The sequence below is a fragment of the Wyeomyia smithii genome, chromosome 1 (assembly GCF_029784165.1).
Source record: "Wyeomyia smithii strain HCP4-BCI-WySm-NY-G18 chromosome 1, ASM2978416v1, whole genome shotgun sequence".
NCBI classification, from domain to species: domain Eukaryota; kingdom Metazoa; phylum Arthropoda; class Insecta; order Diptera; family Culicidae; genus Wyeomyia; species Wyeomyia smithii.
Window position 1 is genome coordinate 32,158,394 of NC_073694.1, and position 23,722 is coordinate 32,182,115.

The 23,722-nt window shown below is 38.9% G+C and overlaps 2 protein-coding genes across 3 annotated transcripts in view; both read left to right on the forward strand.

The window, feature by feature from the left end:
- The first annotated feature begins 9,104 nt into the window (after positions 1 to 9,104).
- Positions 9,105 to 10,781, forward strand: LOC129717518 (uncharacterized). 2 transcript variants are annotated; one of them, XM_055667482.1, is made up of 3 exons: positions 9,105 to 9,321; positions 9,378 to 9,428; positions 9,487 to 10,781. In XM_055667482.1, exons 1-3 carry the CDS (start codon positions 9,198 to 9,200, stop codon positions 10,722 to 10,724), a joined length of 1,413 nt encoding a protein of 470 aa, XP_055523457.1. In that variant the 5' UTR covers positions 9,105 to 9,197; the 3' UTR covers positions 10,725 to 10,781. The 2 variants fall into 2 exon arrangements, with proteins under 2 accessions (XP_055523457.1, XP_055523458.1); XM_055667483.1 differs by lacking the exon at positions 9,378 to 9,428.
- Positions 10,782 to 19,937: 9,156 nt separating this feature from the next.
- Positions 19,938 to 23,722, forward strand: part of LOC129719073 (uncharacterized) — a 57,637-nt gene continuing 53,852 nt past the window's right edge. The window contains exon 1 of the mRNA XM_055670458.1: positions 19,938 to 21,026. Within this exon, the coding sequence (XP_055526433.1) occupies positions 20,981 to 21,026 (46 nt within the window). The 5' untranslated portion in view covers positions 19,938 to 20,980. The remainder of the gene's footprint in view (positions 21,027 to 23,722) is intronic.

Consider the following 23,722-nt stretch of genomic DNA (forward strand, 5'->3'; position numbering starts at 1 on the left):
CGTTACGTAACCTTAGGGGGGGAGTCATATCTAACGTTACTTATCGTTACATAGAGGGGGAGGGGGTCTGAAATCTAGGTTTTTAGCGTTACGTAATTTGTGTACGACGCCATATGGGTATTTCCGAGATTGTTATGATGCACTGAAGCCACAAATCGACCTCAGACAACATTTTGAATTGTAAGTTGGCGACTTCCGGTGTCTGGAAAACAGCCTAATATGATCAAATACAACTCAATATGAGCGTTTCTTTAACCAGATTGACCGCACGGAGGGCCGAAATTATTTTTAAATCCAAGATGGCGATTTCCAGTGTCCGGAAAACAGCCTAAAGTGACCAAATACCACCCAATATGAGTATCTCTGGAACGAGAATTAAGCTGAAAATTGACCTCAGACACCATTATGAATTGTAAGATGACAACTTCCGGTTTCTAAAAAACAACCAAAAATGGCCGATTTCCATACAAAATGAGTATCTTCGGAACCAGAATGATACACAGGAGCTAGAATCGATCACAGACACCATTTTGAATTCGAAGATGGTGACATCTGGTTTCTGGAAAACAGCCGAAAATGACCAAATAACACCCAATATGGGTGTTTCTCAAACCAGAATGACGCTCAGGGGCCAGAAATTGTCTCCAATTGCCATTTTTAAATCCAAGATGGCGACTTACGGTTCCGGATCACCGGATCCAGAATGATGCAAGGAGCTATAAATTGACCTTAGACAACAGTTTGAATTAAAAAATGGCAACTTCTGGAAAACATCCACAAATAACCGAATACTACTACATATGGATAAGTCCGTAATCGAAATGATGTAAAGAAGCCAAGCATTGACCCTGGACACCATTTTGAATCAGAAGATGACCACTTTCAGTTTCTGGAAAACAACGAAAATAACTGAAATGCACCCAATATATATCCGGAATAGAGGTCATGTACAAAAGCCAAATGTTGAGGATGTTGTCATTCCGATAAAACCAATTATTTTTAAACGATATAATCCAATCACAAGGAATCAATAAATTTGAAATGTTTAAAATTATTAAATTAAACACTAAAATAGGCGGGACGAAGTTTGCCGGGTCAGCTAGTGAAAAATAAATCTATAACGGGCTTATAAACTTCTTGGTATTCTAGTGTAGGCGTATAATACACTGGTCAACAAAGGTGTGGCCTTTGTAACATCTGTTCTAGCATTTTTTTCTATTTTTTTTATTTTTTCACAATTAATTCTCAACTTACAACCCAACTTCGTAAGGTGTTGTATTTTCATTCTTTGAAACATGATAAAATATTTCCTGTCGGTATTTTCAAACTATTTCTGTGGAAAGTTTTTTGCTCATGTGTTTTGATCTGAATTCAAAAAGCTAGCTGCTTTATATAAAAATAGCTCCATGGCTCAATTCCCCTATTTAGAAATTGGAGCGAACGTCCTTTCCTTTCCCGTTTGATCTCTTGACGTAAAGAAGGAAAACAAGCTTTGACGAGCGAAGATAAAACTCAATTTTATCTAAGCATGGTATTAGCCAGTAAAGAAGCCTAAAAAATAAAAAAAAAAGAACGACTAAAACAAATTAAACGAAGACACTCGACCAGATCCGTTCTCCTACCCGGGGTTTGGTGATTCGAAAACTGAATTCCGTTGAAACAGCATTAAAAAGTTTGTTTTCTCGGCGCACTAAGTTGCTTCTCCAGTATCAACATCCGACGACGACGTCAGCACCGAACGAATCGGCGCTTGGTTCGGCCCCAGGACACACGGTTTCGCGTCAGCAAGTATATTTGCATCGTAAATTTGTCCATTCGTCACAGTTCACCGGATCACGGGATGTCGTTCGCCTTGGGGGTAAGCCCATCACCGACCCCGGAACGAAATTTCATCCAAACTCGGGGGTCAATGGTGCTGTTTCTGGCTTGTTCGATTTTGTTGCTAGAATATTAGTTGCAATTAATCATCATTAGGCTGTTCGATTTATGCTCGATTGATGATTTGAATTTTCTTATTGGGGTCGAAGCAAAGCATAGACTCTACTGAGCCATCGTCCTTGAGTAGTACCGCAAGTAAGCGTTTCTAGTGCGAGGTTTTGGTTGCGGATTTTTTTGCTTGTGCACTTCTGGAATCGTTCCAATCAGATCTTTCGCCGATGACGACACCGGCGTCGACAAGGACGGATCGGCTGGCCAGCTGTATGCGCTGTACTGGGCTGCGATTTGGGTCCGTCAGGCATGGCAAACGATGACAAGTTCGGAGAAATATGGCCGATCCCGAGATAGTAACTTCCGCTGCCAACGCGCTGCCCAACGAGGTGTGAAAGTTGATAATCGTAAATTAATGAACGGAGTCACCAGTTCGGGTCTGACTTTGAGTGCAGATGATCAACTGAAATATTGCATTTTTCGCAAATATAATTATGAATTCTGTCATGCAACGCAATAAGCATGCTTTTAATCTTGATGCATTATCTCAGCTCGTTTGTAGTAATAAATGTCGGAAAATTGCAAGCTGTATTTACTCGCAGGCATTCCACAAAACGGCAAAGTACAAACGAAACAACGCGCGATATTGCGCTACAATTGTGAAGCGAAATCCACAATTCAAATTCATCTGTTACAAACTCACGCCACCCTTTTAATGCGATAACAGCGTTTTACCTCCCAGCAACGCAGCAACAGCGGTACCTTGTCAGCAGGGCACGCAAATTTCCCACAAATAAGCCATTTAGGTTGCAGTGAGAATATCCCCGTGTACAATACATATATTTCAATTGTAACGTACGCTTGTCTGTTCTTCTGTTGGTGCCCTGCTCCTTTTGAGTGTTCGACCCACCGCTGGGGCCACCGACCGCCAGCGCATTCGAATCCTTCACCTTTCGCGCCACGGTATCATCTTCAGCATGTTTCACGTTTTGTCGTACACTCAGAAAATTGGCTCGGGCTGGCCAACTTCCTTCCTTCCCCTTCATTTCAATCGATCACTTCTGACGAATTGCTCGTCTGTACCTGAGTATCGAATATTTATTTTTTTCTTGCCTCAATTGTGCTCTCGATCAATCATCGACCTTTTTTTCCGCTTATTTTTTCGAGTGTACAAAACTGACACATTTTAAATGTTTTTCCACTTCATTCATATTACCGGGCTTGTGCCGGAGAGCTGCCAGAAGCTTGACGCAAGCCTTAATACAGCTCGGAGAAACGAGCTGTACGACAGCAGGACGATGAAAGCAGTACCGCGCATATCCTCTTTATTTGATTTTATTGGGCGCTATAAAATCAAGCGATGCTGTACGGTTTTCCTTTCTGCTTTATTTTTTTGTTGTATTTTCATTCTCATCCCATCTTGCAGCTTCTTTTGACAGGAAAAAATCGCATGAACAAAAGGTGACAGCCACAGCCATGGCAGAGGGACGGAGTGACAATAGCCGGCAAAAGCGAGCGAGCGACGCTGGCTGACGATGGCAGGTTCTCGATAACACAGCAATATCAATTTCTGACGGTTAGCAGAAGCACCCGATGAAATTCTACTCCAATGGTTGGGGATGCTACTGGCTGCTGGGTGAAGATTTGCAACATATTATGGGCCTATTGACAAAGGCATTGACAGGCACTACCCTTCAATACATTCGCGGTAACAATCTGCACGAACAGGAGTAACTCTTTATGTGTTGCAACAAAAGTACGTAACATACGCATTATTGATAATGATTCAATTTGTTCAATAATAGCAGAAAGGTGTCGAATGAAACAATAGAATAATTACGTATAATTATTCTACTTGATTTAAAGAGATTCTTCTACATTTAAAAGAAACTGACCAATTTTCTTCATAATAATTGCTAAAGTTTTCAATCCTAAAGAATAAAATGAAGAAAAATGAGCAACTTTTATTGATTATTGATGTATATTTTTTTATTTTTTTGATATATACGCAAAGGCATAAACTTTGGCTTCTGACATTTTTCCCTTCAATAGAATAAATTAAAATTATTAGCATATGGGTCATTCCATACGAAGTGTACATGCCACTTGGACACGACCATTACAGATTTTGCCCAAAGTTGGGGGAATTATTCATCTACTGTCTCTTTGGAAAAATCCCAATTTTGGTGTCGATTGGAATTCCCCCGCTTTGTAGGACCCCCCTCTTTATTGCGAAGTCGAGCAATTTTAGTCAAAAAACTCTTTTTTTCTTTTTTTCACAATTCATAGACGTAAGATGTCTGAAAAATACTGATAGATGATTTTTGCAAAAAATAAACCAAGGAATCCAAAAAAAAAAAAAATTTTGACCTGAAGTATTGCCAGATAAATTATTTTTGTATTCGAAAATTAAATTTACATTTTTTGGCAAATGCAGCAATTTTTTTTTTCAAGTTTGATAATTTCATTGTGTTCATTGGAAGTTTTTACGTATGAAGCAACTATCATTCCGAGGTCATATGAGCTAATCTCGAAATATAACATTTTTACGCAAATACTTGTAAGTTTCCTAATTATTTTATTTTATAATTTATAGATGTAAGACACTCGAAAAATAGTGATAGGTGAATTTTGAAGAAAATATACCAGGGAATCAAAAAAAAATAATATTTTTGACCGGAAGTGTTGCCAGATAGTTTATTTTTGTACTTTAAAATTAAATTTGCATTTTTCGGTCAATGCAGCTAATTTTATTTTAAATTTGATGGTTTCATCGTATTTCTCGGAAAATTTTGCATGAGAAACACTTCTCACCCCGCGGAAATATGAGCTAATCTCGAGATATAATATTATTACAAAAAAAAATGTTCGTAAAAATGTTATATCTCGCGATTGGCTCATATTACTGCGGGGTGATAAATGTTTCTTACGTAAAATTTTCCGAGAAATATGATGAAACCATCAAATTTAAAATAAAATTAGCTGCATTAGCCGAAAAATGCAAATTTAATTTGAAAGTACAGCCAAAAATAAAAACAGTTCATAACAAGTATCAGAAACCGTTCAAAGCCTTCAAACGACAGAAATTTTCATAAAACAATCATCAAAAGTTGTTGTAAGGCAGAAAAAAAATCTTCGAAAGTCGTTTGAAACTGCAAAAGGTTGTCAGAGAATTGATAGACTGTTAGCCAAAAACAAATCGCCAAAAAACTTGAAGGTCATCAAAAAAATTGTCAAAGAGATTCAAAATAAATATTACAAACCGTTAATCGGTAACATCACAAAAACGTGTTGAAAATTGTGTAAAAATTGTAAAACAAGAATAAAGGCTTCAACCTAAGAAAGTGTGAAAAATTTTCACAGAAAGATGAACTAATACCATTTAAATAAATACAACTAAAAAGCTATAAAAATTGTTCAAAAAGAACAAAAGTCAAAAATGACAAGTATGTGCAAAATGTCAAAAAGTTTCAAGAATATGACCAAACTGTTGAAAATCGTACCATAGTGATAATAAAAGCCAAAAGCCATCGAATAAATAATTACAAAATTAGTAAATAAATTTTTCACAAGTTTTCAGCTAAGCAAACTGAGTATTTTTGGCAGGTGGAGGTTTTTTTTTTGATTTAGAAGGAATCTGTTTGAAGTGGCGTGTGCATTTTGGTTCAGGTATTATTCAAAGCATCGTTGTCTCGAAACCCTTAATTATACAATCGAATTGTAGGACTAATAATGCGTTACGAAAACTTACTTATTTACAAAAATATTTACATCGTTAGAAATTTTTTTCACAAAGATTTATAAATAAACTTTGAATTTTAATTTGAAATAATTTTTTTTTTCAGTCACATATTTCAAATTTGAATTTTGAAAATGAGAAAATAAACGTAAGATTCCGAATTTCAAGCTCCATACTAATGTCTACCACCAGTGTACGTCAGCACCAATAGAAATTTCCCCCAGTCGCATAGCGGCAATATGCAACATGCAACAGTTGCACCCCTGATATCTGCTTCCATCCCATACGAAAATTTGATTGTCTTTCTGCCACACGACACAGTACATGTTATATTGTTGCATTTGCAAGAACTTCATTGATCCGGTTTCGCTGGTTGCCAACACGAAATGAGATTTATTTCTCGTGTATTAGTATTCTTGCGTTAGGAAAAAAAACCTTTGCGCGTTTTGCGCAGCTAAACAAATGAGATAACTTGAGACATAAAAGTAACTTGGCACATTGCATTTGCGATTCTACACTATATCATGCTGTCCTCAGTTATAGAAGCGAGCTGGTGATTTGTTGAATGCTGTGAAACTGAATCAAAATGATTGATTTGAAGCTCAACTTCTCGTCAGTTTACTTTTGAAAAGATATGCCAATTATTATACCACAAATTTGAGGCAACCTTCATATGGTCGGTGTGCGACCATACCGAACCAAGTGCCATTTTTTTGAAAATTGAGTTTTGAACACTAGTGGATGTTAAAATTGATAATCTATATTTCATGAAGAAACGAAATCATTTGAACAGTTTATAATGGTATTATAACAAAATTTCTCTGCAGCAGCTTGCAGGAAGCATACGGGGTTAGTAAACTTTGATCGCCGATTACTCGAAATAATGTTTTTGGCGCTTGGTTCGGTCTGGTCGCACGCCGACCATATTTCGATCAAGATGAGGGCGTTTGAAATTCGCTCAGTGGTAATAACATAGTTCACATTTTAAGAGGGCGCATTGTCATTACACTTTCCACAGCGTAAGTCAGATCCTACGTCAAAAAAAACAACATCAAATGAAGATTTTTATGTTTGCCAGTATTCTATCTATATTGCAGCTACGATTATTGTAATCATTTTCATCGTTCAAATAATTTACCTACTTAGAGCTCCTCCAGTTTCCCTCTTGTTAGATTTGTTTTTACTTTATTCTTTTATGTGTAAACATCAGGTTTATTTTTTGATAGTCCTCATGTAGTTATTTGATGATGTTAATTTGTTATAGCTCCATTTTATAACTTTCACATTTCATCATTGGCCGAGAACTGCTCGAAAAACGGCCAAAATATGAGCAGAGGTACGAAAAAGTGATTTACTCCATGACAACGCTCGGCCTCATATTGTCAAAGTCGTCTAAACTTGCATAGAAGCGCTCAAATTGGACCTCTCCCGCCAAATTCCTCCCAGATATTCTGCCGTTCAATTATTACTTGTTCCGTTGAATGATTCATGGTCTGGCTGATAAGGGGCCATCCACATTCCACGTGGACAGCTTTTGAGGAGGGGGGGGGGTTCTGCGTAATGTTCTGCGGGGGGAGGGGGTGTAGTAGGGGTGGTCATAATTTGTAAAAATCTGTCCACGTGGAATGTGGCTGGCCCCTAAGTGATTCACATCCATTGCGCTAAAGCTAGTGCACTAGCGCCGACAATAACACGTATCTTTTTCCTTCTTCCTTGCAGCAGATTTGGTTGTCCGATCGTTCGAAGCTGCAGCCGTTACAGCCACATAGCAGCGCCAAAACAGTCACATAGCAGTGAACTGGGTGCCGAATCACTTTACGCAACGACACAACTTACTTGTCAGTTGGCCTTGAACGGGGATTATCTATTCACTGCAGCCGGTAGCTTCGCAATACAGCCGCAGTGTGTGCCGGGTACGGAATCACTTCACGTAGCGACACAACACACTATAGCCGGTTGAATTTGAACGCGGATTATCTTCTCTTTTGTTTTGTACACACAGACCGAACTATAAATGCACGACCACTTTGCACGTCCGTTTCTGTCCCAGCCTCAAAAGTCTAACTGAAAACGCTAAGAGGATAAGACAAGGACAAGACAAGGTCATGACAAGGACAAGACAAGGACAAGACAAGGACAAGACAAGGACAAGACAAGGACAAGACAAGGACAAGACAAGGACAAGACAAGGACAAGACAAGGACAAGACAAGGACAAGACAAGGACAAGACAAGGACAAGACAAGGACAAGACAAGGACAAGACAAGGACAAGACAAGGGCAAGACAAGGACAAGACAAGGACAAGACAAGGACAAAACAAGGACAAGACAAGGACAAGACAAGGACAAGACAAGGACAAGACAAGGACAAGACAAGGACGAGACAAGGACAAGACAAGAACAAGACGAGGACTAGACAAGAACAAGATGAGGACAAGACGAGGACCTAGCGTGGTTGGTAACGTCTCCGCCAACCACGCTCGACGCCTGGGCTCGAATCCCACCGCCGACATAGGTGTCGATGGTTGTGAGGTGGCGTGATCCACTCACAACCAACCCAAACTGGTCTAGATTCAATCCTAGCCGACACCGGGACATTTTCTGAGGCGAAAAATCTCTGGGATCACGCCTTCCATCGCATGAGGAAGTAAAGCCGTTGGCGCCGGTCCGTTAATAAACGGGTCGTGAGTTAGGGTCCTGGGTGTGGAGTCGCCTCCCTGGGCGTCGGTGATTGGCCACAACAGTGGCGGAACTAGACCGACGGAAAATAAGCGAGAAAAAAAAAGACGAGGACAAGACAAAGACAAGACAAGGACACGACAAGGACGAGACAAGGACAAGACAAGAACAAGACAAGGGAAAGACAAAGAAAGATAAGGATAAAACAAGAACAACCCGAATAATCAATAACCATCAACGGATGATAATGCAGATTGTTTAAAGGACAAGACAAGAACTAGGCATGTATAAGAAAAGGGCTAGATTAGGATAAGACAAGAGCAAGATAAGGACAAAACAACGAAAAGATGAGCCAGAGAAGGGTGAATGCGGCTAAAAAAAAATCTGATCTCATTCGTTATTCTTTTGGGAACTTTTTAGTTATTCATTGACTGATGAAGCATGAGACAGCTATGTGATGAAATCAAAATAATTAATTTTTTAAAGTTATAAAACCAAATGTAAAAAATGGTTGCGAATACTCGAAATATTTATATGCTGAAAACTATGATAGAGCTGGTAAAAATACAGTTGAGAACAAATTCAGTCAATTTCTTGTTTTATCAGTTTGCTCGTCATCCAGTTAAGACATCAATTTGACTCCAAATGTAAGTTTTATAGCGTAACCAAGAATACCTTTTGCTATAATAATCGAGAGTGAGAGCTTGTGGGAAATGGTTGGTAGAATAATTTAATGTTGGTCTGTAACGAACGACAAAATAGATCGCAGTTACCCAGGATAAAGCCCTTTGACAGTGCTATCGAAATAACCCCGCTAAATTCGCAGTTGCTTTCAAAATTGACAATAAAAATGTACGAAGAATTTATCGAATCCGCCACCAAAGCGGTTCTCACAATGGCTACCGCAATGTTACTGTACCAATCGGACGCACTGGATGAACTACACCAAATTGTTGAGCAGTCAGAGGCCACTGGTAATTTTCTTATGCTGATATCATTATTTTGATTTACATTGATGATGAATTTTTAGGAGGGGAACACGAAATTTACAGTGAAGGGCCCTCTGCTCTCGGAAGAAGCAGTAAGCTGTTTCTTTTTATGGTATTTTTGGGTGTTTGATTAGATTTAATTCATTACAGTTCCAAGGCACGATCCCATGACAGAATCTTACATTGACCAACTGGAACAATCACAAACGATCCATTTAGGCGCGGATACTCCTTTGGTCCCCGATGAAAGTGGCGAATCGTTTCGCCTGATCCGCACTACTAGACCAGTGCGTCAACGTGATTTACGCGATGCTCCTGGATTGTATCGCTCGTACGAAGCCCCACCTCCAATGCCGTTAGCGGAAACTCCCGATGCCGAGAGTAGACCAACAATAACACCACCACGAATAGGCCATCGAAAGCCGCTCGCACAGAGATTTATTAGAAAAGAAACAGCTCAAAGCCAACCTCCGGTTGGAGAAGTCGAGTCCTTCCGGATTGTTCGACCTGCCAGAACACCTGTACGTTTCGAACAATCTGCAGAGTCTAACTTAGAACGGTCTTATATTGCACCCAGAACGCCGGCAGCTTATCAAACTCCTAGAAGACCCATTCCTATATCACCCGGAGAGGATCTTGATGCCGTTACTATGCCAGATGAATCTTTGCTGTCATTTGCTGGTTCACCAGCTGAAGAATCCTTTCGAATAGCACGTTCGTCTGGTCGCGTTGGTTGGCGAGATCATACTAGACACTCTGGTCTGTACGGTTCTTACACAGCAGCCCAACAAACTCCGGTGTTAGATGAGAGTTCGTTCAGAATCTCACGACCTGCTGGTGGTATTCAAAGAAGACATGTAGGATACGTCGATCCAGGCAATTACCGTTCATTCGAAAGTACGCATCCAATACGAACGCGACCTCTTCCGAACGTATCCACGACGGAGAACTTAGACAGTATTCTGCTTAACGACACCACTCTACCTTCATTTGCGGAATCGTCTCGCCACAGAAATCGTAGCGAAACGCCACAACTGTCTTGTATTCGACCGGATTCAACCCGGAGAGCCTATACAACCTTCAACGAACCTCCTAGTGTGCCCTTTCCCGAGCTTTCGAGGATGCCTCCCACCATAAGAAGATCATCTACCCAGGAGGAGGAAGTAACTGAACAAGAATACCTGCACGATATTGAACCGGACTTCGCTCCCGAACTTAACTCAACAATCCTAAGTGAAAACGGCGGCTCACAGCTGGATGAAACCATTTACAAGCTGCTAAACCGAATCAGTCGCCAGGTGGAGATTATTCGCGCCGATGAACGGGTCGGAATACTGCGAAGAAGCTCGGATGACTACGATTTTGAGCTGGGTAGAATGAGAGATTGATTGGTTTAACAGGCGTTTACCCGTGTATTGTAGCGAATAAAGCACCGCAACAAAGGTCCTCCGCTTGAGGACTGAAATTCTATCTTGTGAAATGCGATACCCAGCGGTCCCTTGTCTTCCTCCATCCGACTGTGATGTCCTTCACATTTTTCTTTAGCATGGGACATGCCAGCCGTCCATCACTGTAGCGTTAAAGATGGTCAAACAGTAAGCGACAAAATTAATAACATCAACCCTTGTCATAAGTCAGTATTAATTAGCAGCGAAACAATGGGGGGAAACTTTGGGGGAAAAGTTTTTCGGTACTTAACTCGCTACAAAACTGCTTCCAGTAATCGGATAGGCAGTAGCCGCAGCTGATTGTTTATCTGTTTTAGTTACATCACGCAACGCCAGATTTGGAATTCAGTTTTATTTTAACAAAAATACCGGAAAGTTTGACAACCACAATCGGCTGAAAATTATGATCACCGATCATAGGAACAATGATTGATGCAAAGTGCGTAGTACATCAAACTGAATTGAATGTGAAGGGAGGCTGTGGAGGCAGGACATATTTATCAACGTTTCTCCTGTGGAACAATTCCTGTTGCTTTCCTGCAGAAAGTGCACCGAGCGAAAAAGGAGGAAGGAAAGTGAGCGGCACATGATTTAACTCCCAAAAATTCATTTCCTGCTTCCGAGCAGACCTAGAAGGATGCTAGAGGATGATGGAATAATTTTGTACAGTGCAAGTCACAAGCAAAGCTGAGCTGCGAAAAACGCCAGTGGGTTGGCACTCATTCTTTTGTCATTCTGCTCATTCCGCTTGCGGTGAAGTTTCCACTGCCGGTGAGGCAGCTACTTGGTACACCACTATATTTTGCCCCGACAGACCGTTGGTAATATCCTAGATGGAACCATCGGGTGGGAAAGGTGCTTTATCATCCAATTAAATGTTGCTCTGGGGGTGATTCACGAAGAGATGAGAAAGGGAGCGAAAGAGTACATTTTTCACGGTCGAATCTGAAAATGATGGCGTTACGAATTGTCACTGGCGGAAATTGAAGTGATTCTAGGAATCGGCAACGAATGTTGTCCTCTGCTTAAAGGCTAACGTTCTGGAAGCTTGAGTTTGTTGTAAACCCTTGCTTTTAGGGGCATGAGACGCACGAAAAATTTGGTTTTTCGTCCATTACAGTTACATTTTTAATTCCATAGCACTTTTTATTATTTTCCTTCACTTGTTTGTTTGTTTTTTTTCTTGATTCGTGGACCTTTAAATTTTAGTTTTAATCAATGGCTTACAAAAAATTTCAACAGTAACCGGATTATTTTTAACCAACCGCGCTTGGTTTTATTTTGTGATAACCTTTTCTTTGGGTTTGGTTTTGGAATTCAAAAGCAACTCCTTCATTTTTTTTACCGAGCTCAGGAACATTTTCTTCCGTTTTGGCCCTCAATCTTTTCTCAGTAATTGTGGATCATGTTTAATACTTTTATTTTGAGACTCACTGGTTTTGTGTTTTCCAAGCATTTTCGGCATTTTTTTTTAAGTTATTCAACGTCATTTGTGATCAATTTTTTTATAACCAAAGAAAATAGTTTATTTATTTTGTACTTGACCAACTTAATTTAACTATACTGCTATTGCCTTACATCAATTGAACTTGAGAGTTAGAAAATCTTTTTTGATTTTATGGGGTGTCCTCATCCAAATCTGAAAAGATTTCTTCTTTTCCTATATCCTATTCATTCTTTTCCTCATTTTTTATCAATTGCAATTATTATTATTTCTTATTATATTTTGATATCATTAAAAACATTAGAAGCTTATCGTTATTTATTTCGATTCAGTCTAAATTTGGTCTCAATCCGGGTTCATAAATCTATATGTAAGCCACATACAGTGCAATTGATTCCTTGTTGAAAGTATTTCAGGGGCTGATAGAGGGTCACATTTGATGTTAAAAAATCTTCTACGCATATGCCCTAACGGTAATCTACTCGGCCCAATTTAATTTTCAAGTTTCTTGGATACTCTTTCATGAAGTGGCTCTAACTTTTAATGTATTCCATTCAGAGCAATTCTATCAGTTTTATTCGAAAGCTGAGAACGAAACATTATTGTTTTTTCAGCTTAAATTGAACATTTTTAACCGCTGAAAAAGTCACCTACTCTCTATCTATTTCAGTTGATCTTATTGATATTATTCCCTCCGTTTCTGAGGTGTACGGTAATCATCGTCCTTTCAAATTGTTCTGAAAACATTTGAAAACATAAGAAGGGACATACAGGTTTTTTACATGAAAATGTTCATTGATGTTCAGAAAAGACATTTGAGGAAAAACAATAGGTATCTAAATACCAAAAATTTGAATAATTTTATTATTCACTAAACTACGTGAAACACGCAAAATCGTGATTTTTATGTTATTTGCTTCTTAATCAAAATACAAAGATATGACATGTGGTTTTTGTATCATTAAAATGGTCGGTAATATTCAGGAAAAACATTTCAAGAAAAATTATAGCTATTTAATTTCTAAAAATAGCAGAAAACTCCATTTTTGTTCTAGTGCCAGTCAAGCAAAAACATCTACGTATCCGTTATTCCGTAGTAATGTGAATAGTAACACATCACTCGATTCAGAGTTATTTTAGTTTACTTAAACTAGATCTTAGGGCATAAAAACATTTAGTTGAAGAAAAGGCGGTTTCATCGGTTTATATACCGATTAGGAGCGACTTAAGCATTAAAAATAATGTTTTTTTTATTACTTTTCATGTAGTTTCGTGAGTTAAATCACAATTTTCAGTAATCAAAAAATCTAAACTTTTTCATAGAAGTGTTCCTTGGACACCAGCAAACATTATCGTGTAAAAAATCCGGATGTCATCACTTTAGAATTTACTGTAGAGGCGAACTTAGCGTGAATGGTCTTCCTCAATTCTTTTTACGTTGATTTCTTTCTTTCGAAAGTGACAGAAAAATGGGTTTTCTGTACACACCTGTAGTTTAGACCGAGTACTACCCGAAACTGGGATGACCCTACACACTATCTAGAATTCCTCCATGGCGGTTTCTGGGCCTCCAAAACAGTATGTATGCATATGTCGGAATAGGATGGCGGAAGACAATCCGGCAGTGGCGTAGTTATGGTTTGATGGGCCTGGTGCGGCAACAAAAATGTGGGCCCCCAATGAAAATGGCTGGGTAGTTTTTTCTTTCATAAAAGGAATTGAGACAAACAAAAAATTTAAATTTTTTTACTTATTTATTCCGTTGTCCCCAAAATTGAAAATTAGGTAAATTTAGATACTTACTTTCCGTGCCTTTTGGTTGGCAAAATCAGAAGTTACAGATTCAAAATCAATGGAATCAGTGATATCACGTTCGATTGATAAAATGGCAAGGTTTGTTAATCTCAAGTTACTCATCGTTGACCTCAAATAGTTCTTGATCAACTTCAACTTGGAGAAACTTGATCAACTTTAACTTAGAGCCAACTGTTTTCAAGTACATATAGTCACGTGCGAACACAGATTATTTCCCTCGCGCTGTTTCATGTTTTCAAGTTAGCCACACAGCAACACAGATAGACAACGTTTTCCAGACTTGGTAAAAGCACCGCTCCGAGCCGCTCGGTGACATCGCTGAATTATAGACACCCAGCACCACGAGCGTATTATCTTTTTATGCGACATTCGTAGCAAGCACCAACTCGGCGCAAGAGCTAAAGAAGCTACGAATGCAGTGCGGTAACCCTGTGTATGTCGCCGGGAGGCACTTTGAGCGTTTTTTTCTTTTTCGTTTTGTTTCGATCCGTGAAGAGATATTTGCTGTGTGATGCTTCTCTTAAGGGGTATATAAGGTATATACTTTTTAGTTTTCGAAAAACCGAAAAAAATTTCATTGCATTATCTTCAAATACAACATCTTGAGAACATTTTTACAAATTTTAAAGATCTGAGCAACAGGAAGAAAGTTAGAGCGATTTGCAGCGCGCCTCGCCACGGCCGCATAACCTAAACTTGAAAATTTACACGCGATTATCTTGGAATAGTGTTTTCCGAAAAATGACTTTGCCGTGATCCTGATTGCGGGAAAGCTACTGAACCGATTTCCTTCATCTTTTTTTTTAAATTTTCGTTATAAAATTCGCCGGTCCTTGAACGATCAATTTTGAAACATTTTTTAATGCAATTTTCAGCGCTCTAAACGTGCATCTTTTGGGAAAAACGTTCCCGTTTGCACTGAAAACAAAATACTTATAAAAGCGATCGTTCAAGGACACGGCACACTTCTAAACTAATGAAATAATATGAGTTTTTTGATTTTGGTTGACCCGTTGAGTCTCTATCAGTATCACCGCAAGGCTCTGCAAAAAAATAGCGTTTCGGGGAAACTCCAGTAATAAATGGTATATCTCAAAATCAAACGTATTTTTTGTTGTTGTTGATAAACTGTTATTGCAGATAAATACCACTTTGATGCAATAAAAATGGTGCTGTGTACTAAAAACTAAATTCAAACTTCCTTAATTTTTCTCGACCAAAAAGGTATATAACCCCTTTATTAGTTGCGCACCAAGCTGAAGACCAAAGCACCTAGCCCGAGTGTGTGTGGGTTATGAAGCAAGAGCAACAGCCAAGCTGTGCTTGAGATGCTGTGCGTGCTTTACCAAATTTGATTAGGAATTTTGTAATATTTTTCAAAATATAAACTCGTTTTGTGATTCAAGATTGATAATTATTCTTCCTGAAACGACGGAAAGTATCAAAATAGTATCTCAATAATTCTTTACTGTATTTTCTGGCTGAAGGCTCAAAAATATAAAGCAATTTGAACCTCATGCGAAACGCACGTTTTTTTTAAACTGTGTAATGCGCCCCGGTTTTAATGCCTATATCTAGATTTCAATATTTAGAGAACAACATCTCGTAGCACATCTTGCTTTAATTCTTGCTTCATTTTTTCAAAAGAAATAAATCAGCCTCCTGGTTTGCGCGTGTGGACACGTGTGGCACGTGTTAAAAAACATCAAATGTGAGGACGAAACAAACAAATCCAAGTAATTGCAGCTGTTGCATATAAAAAAAAATTCACGGCATGTTCTTTTGAAATTATAAAACAGAGCATTATTTTGCTGCTTAATTAGACTGAATTTCATTGAATGTCATTGAATTCATGAAATTTAATTTCGTAATTTCAAAAACAACACAAATTATTATATATAATCACCCACTCACTCGCATACGTCGTCAGCGCTCACCCTCTGCACTAGCTGCAACATGTAATTTAGCAAGGACTCACAAGGAGAAGCAGAGTACAAATAGACGGAGATGTCACGAAGCAAAAAAGCAAGCAAAATGACTCGGGGCTACACCGTGCGCTCTATGTAACTTTAGAAAAAACACCAGCGAAGAGATATCCGCTCTGTGGTGGTATTCTTCATTCTTCGCGTGCCGAATTGTCGACCGGAGCACCCAGCTCAAGTGCGTGTTACCTAGCAAGCAAGAGCTCAATTTTTATTCCGCTTCTAGTACGTTGCGTGCTTTACCAAGTCTGGTTTTCAGCATCGCAAAAAAAGCTCCTTCGTTGCGTGCTTCCACGTTGCATCGAATGTTTTCTGCGATCGCAAAACATTCAACTTCGGCGTCAGTTGAATCACGAATCATGGTGCAAATGAACATCGGTATCACGTATACTTTGTCCGTGTCGATCAGAATGGCGAGCACAAATACATGAGGTTGAGTTCAGATGGGGCCCTTGAGTGGTGGGCCTGGTGCTGAGCGCACCAACAGCACCTCCCTAGCTTTGTCTTTGATACCCGGTGAAAATGGTTTTTGTTAACGACCCGACTTGAACGGCTGGAAGGTGGCTCGATCAATTGGATGACGACCTGCGGGGCCTCTGCAGACGTCATGGCTGGCGAGCTGCGGCCGTGGAGCGAATTAAATTGAGACGACTTATTCGAACAGCGAGGGACACTTCGGTCTGGAGCTGACTGATAAGGTAAGGTAATCTTTTTTCTGAAACAAATAGAAGTTTCGCTGAGGTCGAAGAGATCCTCCACAAACATGAAAGTCCGGATCACCGCGTCGTATACATAAGCAGTGCGGGGGAACCTTTCCTGCAGCAGTGACCGGTACCAGTGAGGGGACGTTGAGCAACACGCAAACCCAACATGGAGAGTAACCTAGGACAGTCAACATCTTCACTGAGTAACTTTGCGGCAAACATCGCCTGTTAAATTTTACGCCTTTTTTCAAGTGTGTCCATTCAACAGTTTGCATCAGTTTTCATTTTCAGGAAGAACTAGAGGATTTCGCCAAGGTGACGCAGGGCCAGCCGGAAAGATCTTCGCTGAAAGACTTTAATTCTATTGATCTAGCACGTAACTTCAGGAAACAAGGACTTAAAGCAGTCTGGATTACTAACGTCTTTGGCTATTTCCGAAACGAACCCGATTGCCGATTGGCCTTGGCATTTAACGAGGTATAGTGGTCGTTGAATGTACGACTCCCAACTTGAATATTCATTTTCCCAACCTTTCGGAGTGAAGTGTCATTGATGTTATAGTCGAGTAAAAAAGTTCAATGGAGCATTTTGGTACGCTAAAGATTAGTTTGTAGCGAGAGAGCGAGAGCACCAATTTATGATCAGATTTCGCTCGTTTTGCAAACAGTGGCAGTCGGCAATTGAACGAATCACCAAATATATTTTCAAGTCAGCGGCGTATATAAGTTTGCAACCTAATCTCCCGATCCAATTTCGAAGAAACGTCGTTGAAAAATAGCGGAAACAACAACGGACCTGAGTTACTGCCTTGAGGAACTTCGGTTGAATTGCAGAAACTCGAGGATAGGCAGGAGTCAACTTTAACACGGAGTTCACGACCCACCAGGTAAGCCACGTAAAATATCCGAAACGAGCTAGTTTGGCCAACAGTATATTGTGATCGATTTTGTCGAAGCCACCTTCAAATCTGATGACATCAACTTGAATTTTGCACTCCATTGAAGTAATTCAGGTACTGACGAAGTCTAACGGATTCGAAAAGATCTCTTAGACTTAAAACCGTGCTGATCGTTACAAATCATTAGAGCTGTTTGATTGGTAGACGCTATGCTTCTTCGATAATTTCTTACGTTTACAGTTGCGTGTTCCCTTCGCTAGAACTTAACTAATATTACTACGACTCAATTTGTTAATAAATTTAATTCGCGAGTCTCTTTTCGGTAATCCACTCGTAAATATTTGAGAATATATTAGATCATTTGACGCATTTTGTTTATTACTAATCCTCAATGACTGTTGAATTTTCAATGATATTTATTGTTTTTTTTTTGTTTTTTTTAGAAAGCGCTTGGTTAGTTGTTAGTTTTTGTAGCAAATATTACTATATTTATGCATTTTTTCAAAACAATTTCTTACTTCACGTATTTCTTTAGAGTATAGCTTCATTACTGTAAATTTCGTAGTTTGTTTGTTTGTTAGAGAATATTTGTGCTAGTCTTAGGTATATTTCAAACAGTACTTATTCTATTTTGGATCTATTCCAATAACACGAGATGATGGTTTGGCATTACTACTGGGCTTCTTATTTTCAAATCGACGTTCCATGAATACCGAACTGCCGAGAAATTTGAGCTGTTAATAGATCTTCTGTCTCAACTGCTCGGAAAATACGTAATTTCTGAAGTCAATGAAATACGCTGTTTGCGATATATTTTGCACAAAATTGTAGCACAAACATATTGCAACAGAGAAATATATTTTTGCCCTATCCAGAAAAATGAGAAATTAAGTTGAGTTTATGAGACTTCCCATGCAACAAGGATACAAGAAACAACTGAGAATTATATTTTCAATGCATTTTTTATAACTTAAACTACATTTTTTAAAAAGCGTCATAAAATCGAAATAGAAAGCGTGAGAAAAATTAGCGTGAATTTGTCGAGTAAAGATGGAAACCAATGTTGATGAAATCAAAATAGTACTGTAATCCTCATCTAATTTACGTTTACATTTATTACTTTCTGCTGCTACTTTCATTACCTACGAAATTTTTTTTGGAGTCTATCTTTCAGTCAGTATTTTCCTATCTGCAATGACTGTTGCTTCGAATCGATTCAATTTCATCACTGAATTCGATCAACTTTGTCTGAATTTGGTTCCGATTCGAATTCTTTATTCGATGTATAAGGCTAAATGTTTTTTCTGCATTTCATTCAAATCCGCTTTAGTTGTTCTTTTAAACCCGTTTTTTATTGGGCCCTTTGATTGACGAACTCTGAAGAAGAGTGGCCCAAAAAATGAACCAATTTAAAATTTTCAACTAAAAAAAATGCACCTTTGACCAGTTAAGAATTGTTTGGCATCAAACTAAAATTTTTAAGAAGCTCTTCGTAGAAAAATACCAAACTATAGTTTGAAACTCATGATGATGACTCAAAGTATTGAGCTCTGTTATTAGACTAGCAAGAAATGATTCTGTTTACGCTTTCCCTGATGGTTATTAAAAACTAACGGCTTAGTACCATTTAATTGTTTGGAACATTGCAAATATTACCTAGATAACATATTAGAATGAATCAATATATAAGTATTCTTTTGAAACACGTAATGCATATACAGCACAAAAAGCTCAATCTGTATTTGCTTATAACAATAGCAAATTAGTGAATTCATCTGTGCTGCATTCCAGTGATCTCCAGCATGAGCAACAAAAAGCATCAGTCACACACTCTAGAAGCTCTAACGTCATTTGTAACAATAATCAGCATAGGCTGCACCCTGATGAGCCGCGTGAAACGCTTCACAGCCTCACTTCTCATCGCACGCAATCTCACACTACCACGCTACCGTGTGATTTGTGTGCTGGTGAGAAAAAACGAACCGCCGCCGCGGCGCAGACTCTTTGTGGACCCCCGACGCGAACTCCGAAAGGATCTCTCTCTTGACGTTTGCAGCTTCGCCAGACGATGACTGCATCTGGGTGTCATCACGCTGATGGTGAGCCATCTGCCGTCAGTGCTGATGCTGACGGTGACGAAAATCGTCATCAAGGACTGACGGGATGCACGTCTCTCCGGAAGAGCAATAGGGAAGTGAGAACGGGAGAGTAGCTCCACTCGAGAGTGTAGATTCAGCATCCAAGCGGATGCTGGGCAGCCTCACGAGCAGTGCTTTCCTCGGTCGGCTTTCAGTTAGTACTACGACTCGAGCGCGAATAGGCTGAAAGACGAACCTCGCGATCGGGGCCCCCGTACTCTGTGTTCGGAGTCTTGTGAATTATCAGCATTAGCTGCGGTTTCGCTGTTTGGTTCTTACCCCTAGGGCGGGTTACGTTTTAGCGTTGTTTTACTGGTGGTTCGTGTGGAGCCCACATTCCGGCTGGTGTCCTAATTGATCCAAGCGAAGTCCGCGAGTGAGTGGCCCGGTATCGTTGTTGTGCTTTTTGTGGGTAAAACTCGCGAAATTGTTTTGTGAACCGATAGTACCACACCCCGAATACCAACGTCAGCCGGAGCCAGGGTGGTCCAGGGCAAATTAATCATCTTCGTACGCGACCCGAAACGGGAGCCGCTGAACTGGTTGAACTGGCTGGCTGGTTGGAGTGATGCGGTGATGCGGCCGCACGGTCGGTGACCGTAGAACGAGAGGGAAAATGATAACGCGAAAAACACTGGAAAAAAGTTCCATCGAGCGAGCGTGAGCGGCAGTAGCAGAAAACGACCAGTCATAATCATAATAAAGGGATTAAGTGCATTTGTTGTACAATCGAGGTTGTTTCAGCAGCCGGTGCAGGTGTGAAACGATTGGCCCAGAGAAGTCGTAGAAAAATACCGTGGTGCGAATATTGTATTTGTCAGTCTTACCAAAAAAGGTCGTGGGAAAAACCCTCCGAAACAGGTGTGAATTGGAAAATGAGCAAGGCAGCGAGAGTGTGATAGAATAAAAAGATAATTCCTAGAGTTTTGTTTTTTTCTTGGCGGTGGAAAGAGACCGAACAACCGAACGGATATATCTGGTTAGAGAAAAATCTCGACCAAAAAGGGCACACTTTAACGAGGGTTCTGAGCGGTGATAAAGTACTGGTTAAGTGTCGCTTGCAAGCAGAACCAGGAGAGTGCTTGCACGGTACATGCACACAGCCAGTCTTCGTTCATTCAAGGATTGGTCAGAGCAAAGAGCGTGTCACTTCATCGAAACCATTCGAGGATAATTCAATTACCGCGCGCACTGGAGAAAGGATTCTCAGTTACAATGTATCAGCGAAAAGTGATACTGTCATTCATCTTTACTTTGCAGTGTAAGTGAATCCAACCATTATTGTGGTTGATTGTGTTTATTCTGAATCGAGAAGCTGTTTCTGGTTGCGTAGAAAGGTTTCCTATCCCTGCTTTGAGCTGAATCGAAGCATGGTAGCGAATCTTGATGGCTGTTTGTTCGATTGGTTCGCAGAGAAAAGGAAATTCTATTTTCATTGCGACTTGCGCAGACTAAAATAAATTTAATTGATGGTATAGCCACGCTCAAATTTACCAAAAGTCTAGAGTTCAGCACAGCTCAAAATACTCGTAATTTCTTACTTTTATGTTCATTCGATACAAAAGTTATTCGAAGCTATTTATTTTGTAGGCAGCAAGTTTATTTGAGCTGATAAATGTTTATCCGCGGTAGTCGAATGCCCAGAGACTTGCATTGTGAGGGTTTTGCATTGATCGTTCTCTTTTAATTTAATAATAATCTAGATGTGGGTATCAATTATTATATTTTGGGAATTGTGTAATCTAGCCCTAATTGCAAAGATTCGTTTATTTTTCTTTGAGTATTGGGCGTGGAATTTTTCTCTATTCATGCAGCTTTGTAGACTTTGTTTATCTTAAATCAATCAATTTGATAAACTTTTAGTCAGATCGATAATTGTTTATATTACAGTAAGCCAAACTGAAAAAATACTACTAAAAAAACTAAAAAAAATCACTGAATATTGAGATTCTAAAGGGAATGCCTCAAGATGCTACAATAAAAAACCTATGATAAGTTAGTTATTTGAAAAAAAGCTATTCAATCATAATATCAACAAAACCATATACTATCTCAATTAAATATAAGCCAAATGAATGGTGAATATATTTTCGAAAAATCTGAAAATTGATTAAGATTTATGGTAAAGATTTCGAGCGGTAGTAATTGTTTACCCACTAAAATTGCAAACATGCATTTTTCGTTGACAAAACAAAAGGAGCGGGATAACCAATGATAATTAACTTTTCGAATTTTGTTCAGCGGCATGGCTCAAAAATTTCTTTTTTTCGAAAATAGTTCCTTTGTTTAATTTGAGCTCTATTGAACTTTGAGAACTGGAGCCTCAAAGCGGTCAAAGTTTAACTTTTTGGTCAATAAAAAAATGCACAGTTCATGGAATTGTCGAAATCGTAAACAAAATTGTTGTCAAATATCTTCGAAATGTATGAACCGTAGAGCTCTGGTGTTGTTTAGAAAAAACAATTTCTAAATCGACTTTCTAGATAAAATTAAATGAACCCCTGTACATATTTTCTTCGGTCAGAAAAGTCAGACTTCGACTGCTTTGAGGATACACTTCTCAAAGTCCGATTGAGCTCGACTTTTTCGAGAATACGAAACTCTGGAACTAGGCCACTTAGCAAGGTTGTCAAGTCAAATTTTTTTTTGCCTTGTAATTGGCATCCTCTATTGTTGAATTTTGTACCGCGAACACATTTCAAAACTGTTGTAACATTCTCCGGTTTTTAATAAATCACCTGATCAGAGTGGAGAATTGATATGAAAAGTAGCTCTCAGTACCTGATTTAGGCATGGTTTCAGTTAGGTATTATGTGCCGTATAAACCGCACTACCTTAATTGGACAAGAATTTCCAATATTCCAAAAAGCTGTAACAGTGCCTCATCGAATAAGATTTCTCTTTTGTTGAAGAAGGCTAAAGATTCGATTCCTTCATTACAGAAAGGACAAATATCATTTTTAGCCTTCCCCATTAGTTTTAAATGATATTTCGACTGAAATGCCCTGTAATGAGACCTATACTGCCGTGAAATGCATATCAGTCTCATCTGCATTTTCGTCGATTTTTTACGCGGGGGATGCGTTCCAAATTTGTATGGGCTAGCGTAAAAACGACTTTTTGAGTTGCAAATATAACAAAGAAAACCGTCCTAAAACGTTAAAACCTCGTTTGAATATGATAATAGCCAATCTAGAGACCAAAATGCAATATTTTAAATTTTGAGTATTTACACCAAAAATTGTGAATTTTTTGAAAACTGATATATGATCACTCGTGGCCTAAAACGGAAAACGTGATTGAAATGAGGTCGATATTTTGTACCGTTTTTGAGTAATGGAGGAAAGCAACCCGCGTAAAAAACGACCTTACTGCATATAACTTATTCATCACCAATTAAATAATGAATTTAAACCGAAATAAATACTATATATTTGTTCTGTTTATATTCAAAGTGAAAATCAGTTTTATCATAACATTGGTAATATCTTTCGTATATAGACATTAAATTAGGCTCTGAGTAGGTACGTCACTGTCAACATTTTGTAAAAATTGGAATTAAATAATATTTTTAACTCTTATTATTATCTCCAGCTCCGACTTGATTATTAGGTTTCGATCCATCAGGGCAAAATAGTATAGATCCAGAACGAGTTTCTGTACCGGTACGAAACGGTAACGGTGATTCTGCCGCGTTCAAATTTAGTTTCAAGAATTTTTAATTAGCATCATACAAAATTTTGTAGAATTGGATCAATTAACTTGCAAACCCTTTTAATTGTTGTATAGTTATCCTGGAAGTTCCTGAAAAAATGAATCTCTCCCAAAATAAAACAGAGCTGAGAATTCAAACATGTTTCGTAGAAGCTTAATATGACGAACGATATCAAGGACCAGACACCAACACTTATCTCTCTTACTAAATGTAGGATTTAGTAAGAGTGATAAGTGTTGGTG

Bases quoted from the DNA above. Each gene is read 5' to 3' on its own strand.
- LOC129717518 (XM_055667482.1), top strand. From the start codon at position 9,198: ATGTACGAAGAATTTATCGAATCCGCCACCAAAGCGGTTCTCACAATG. The intron at 9,322-9,377 runs GTAATTTTCTTA...ATGAATTTTTAG, and splicing joins TGAGCAGTCAGAGGCCACTG to GAGGGGAACACGAAATTTAC. The intron at 9,429-9,486 runs GTAAGCTGTTTC...AATTCATTACAG, and splicing joins CTCTGCTCTCGGAAGAAGCA to TTCCAAGGCACGATCCCATG.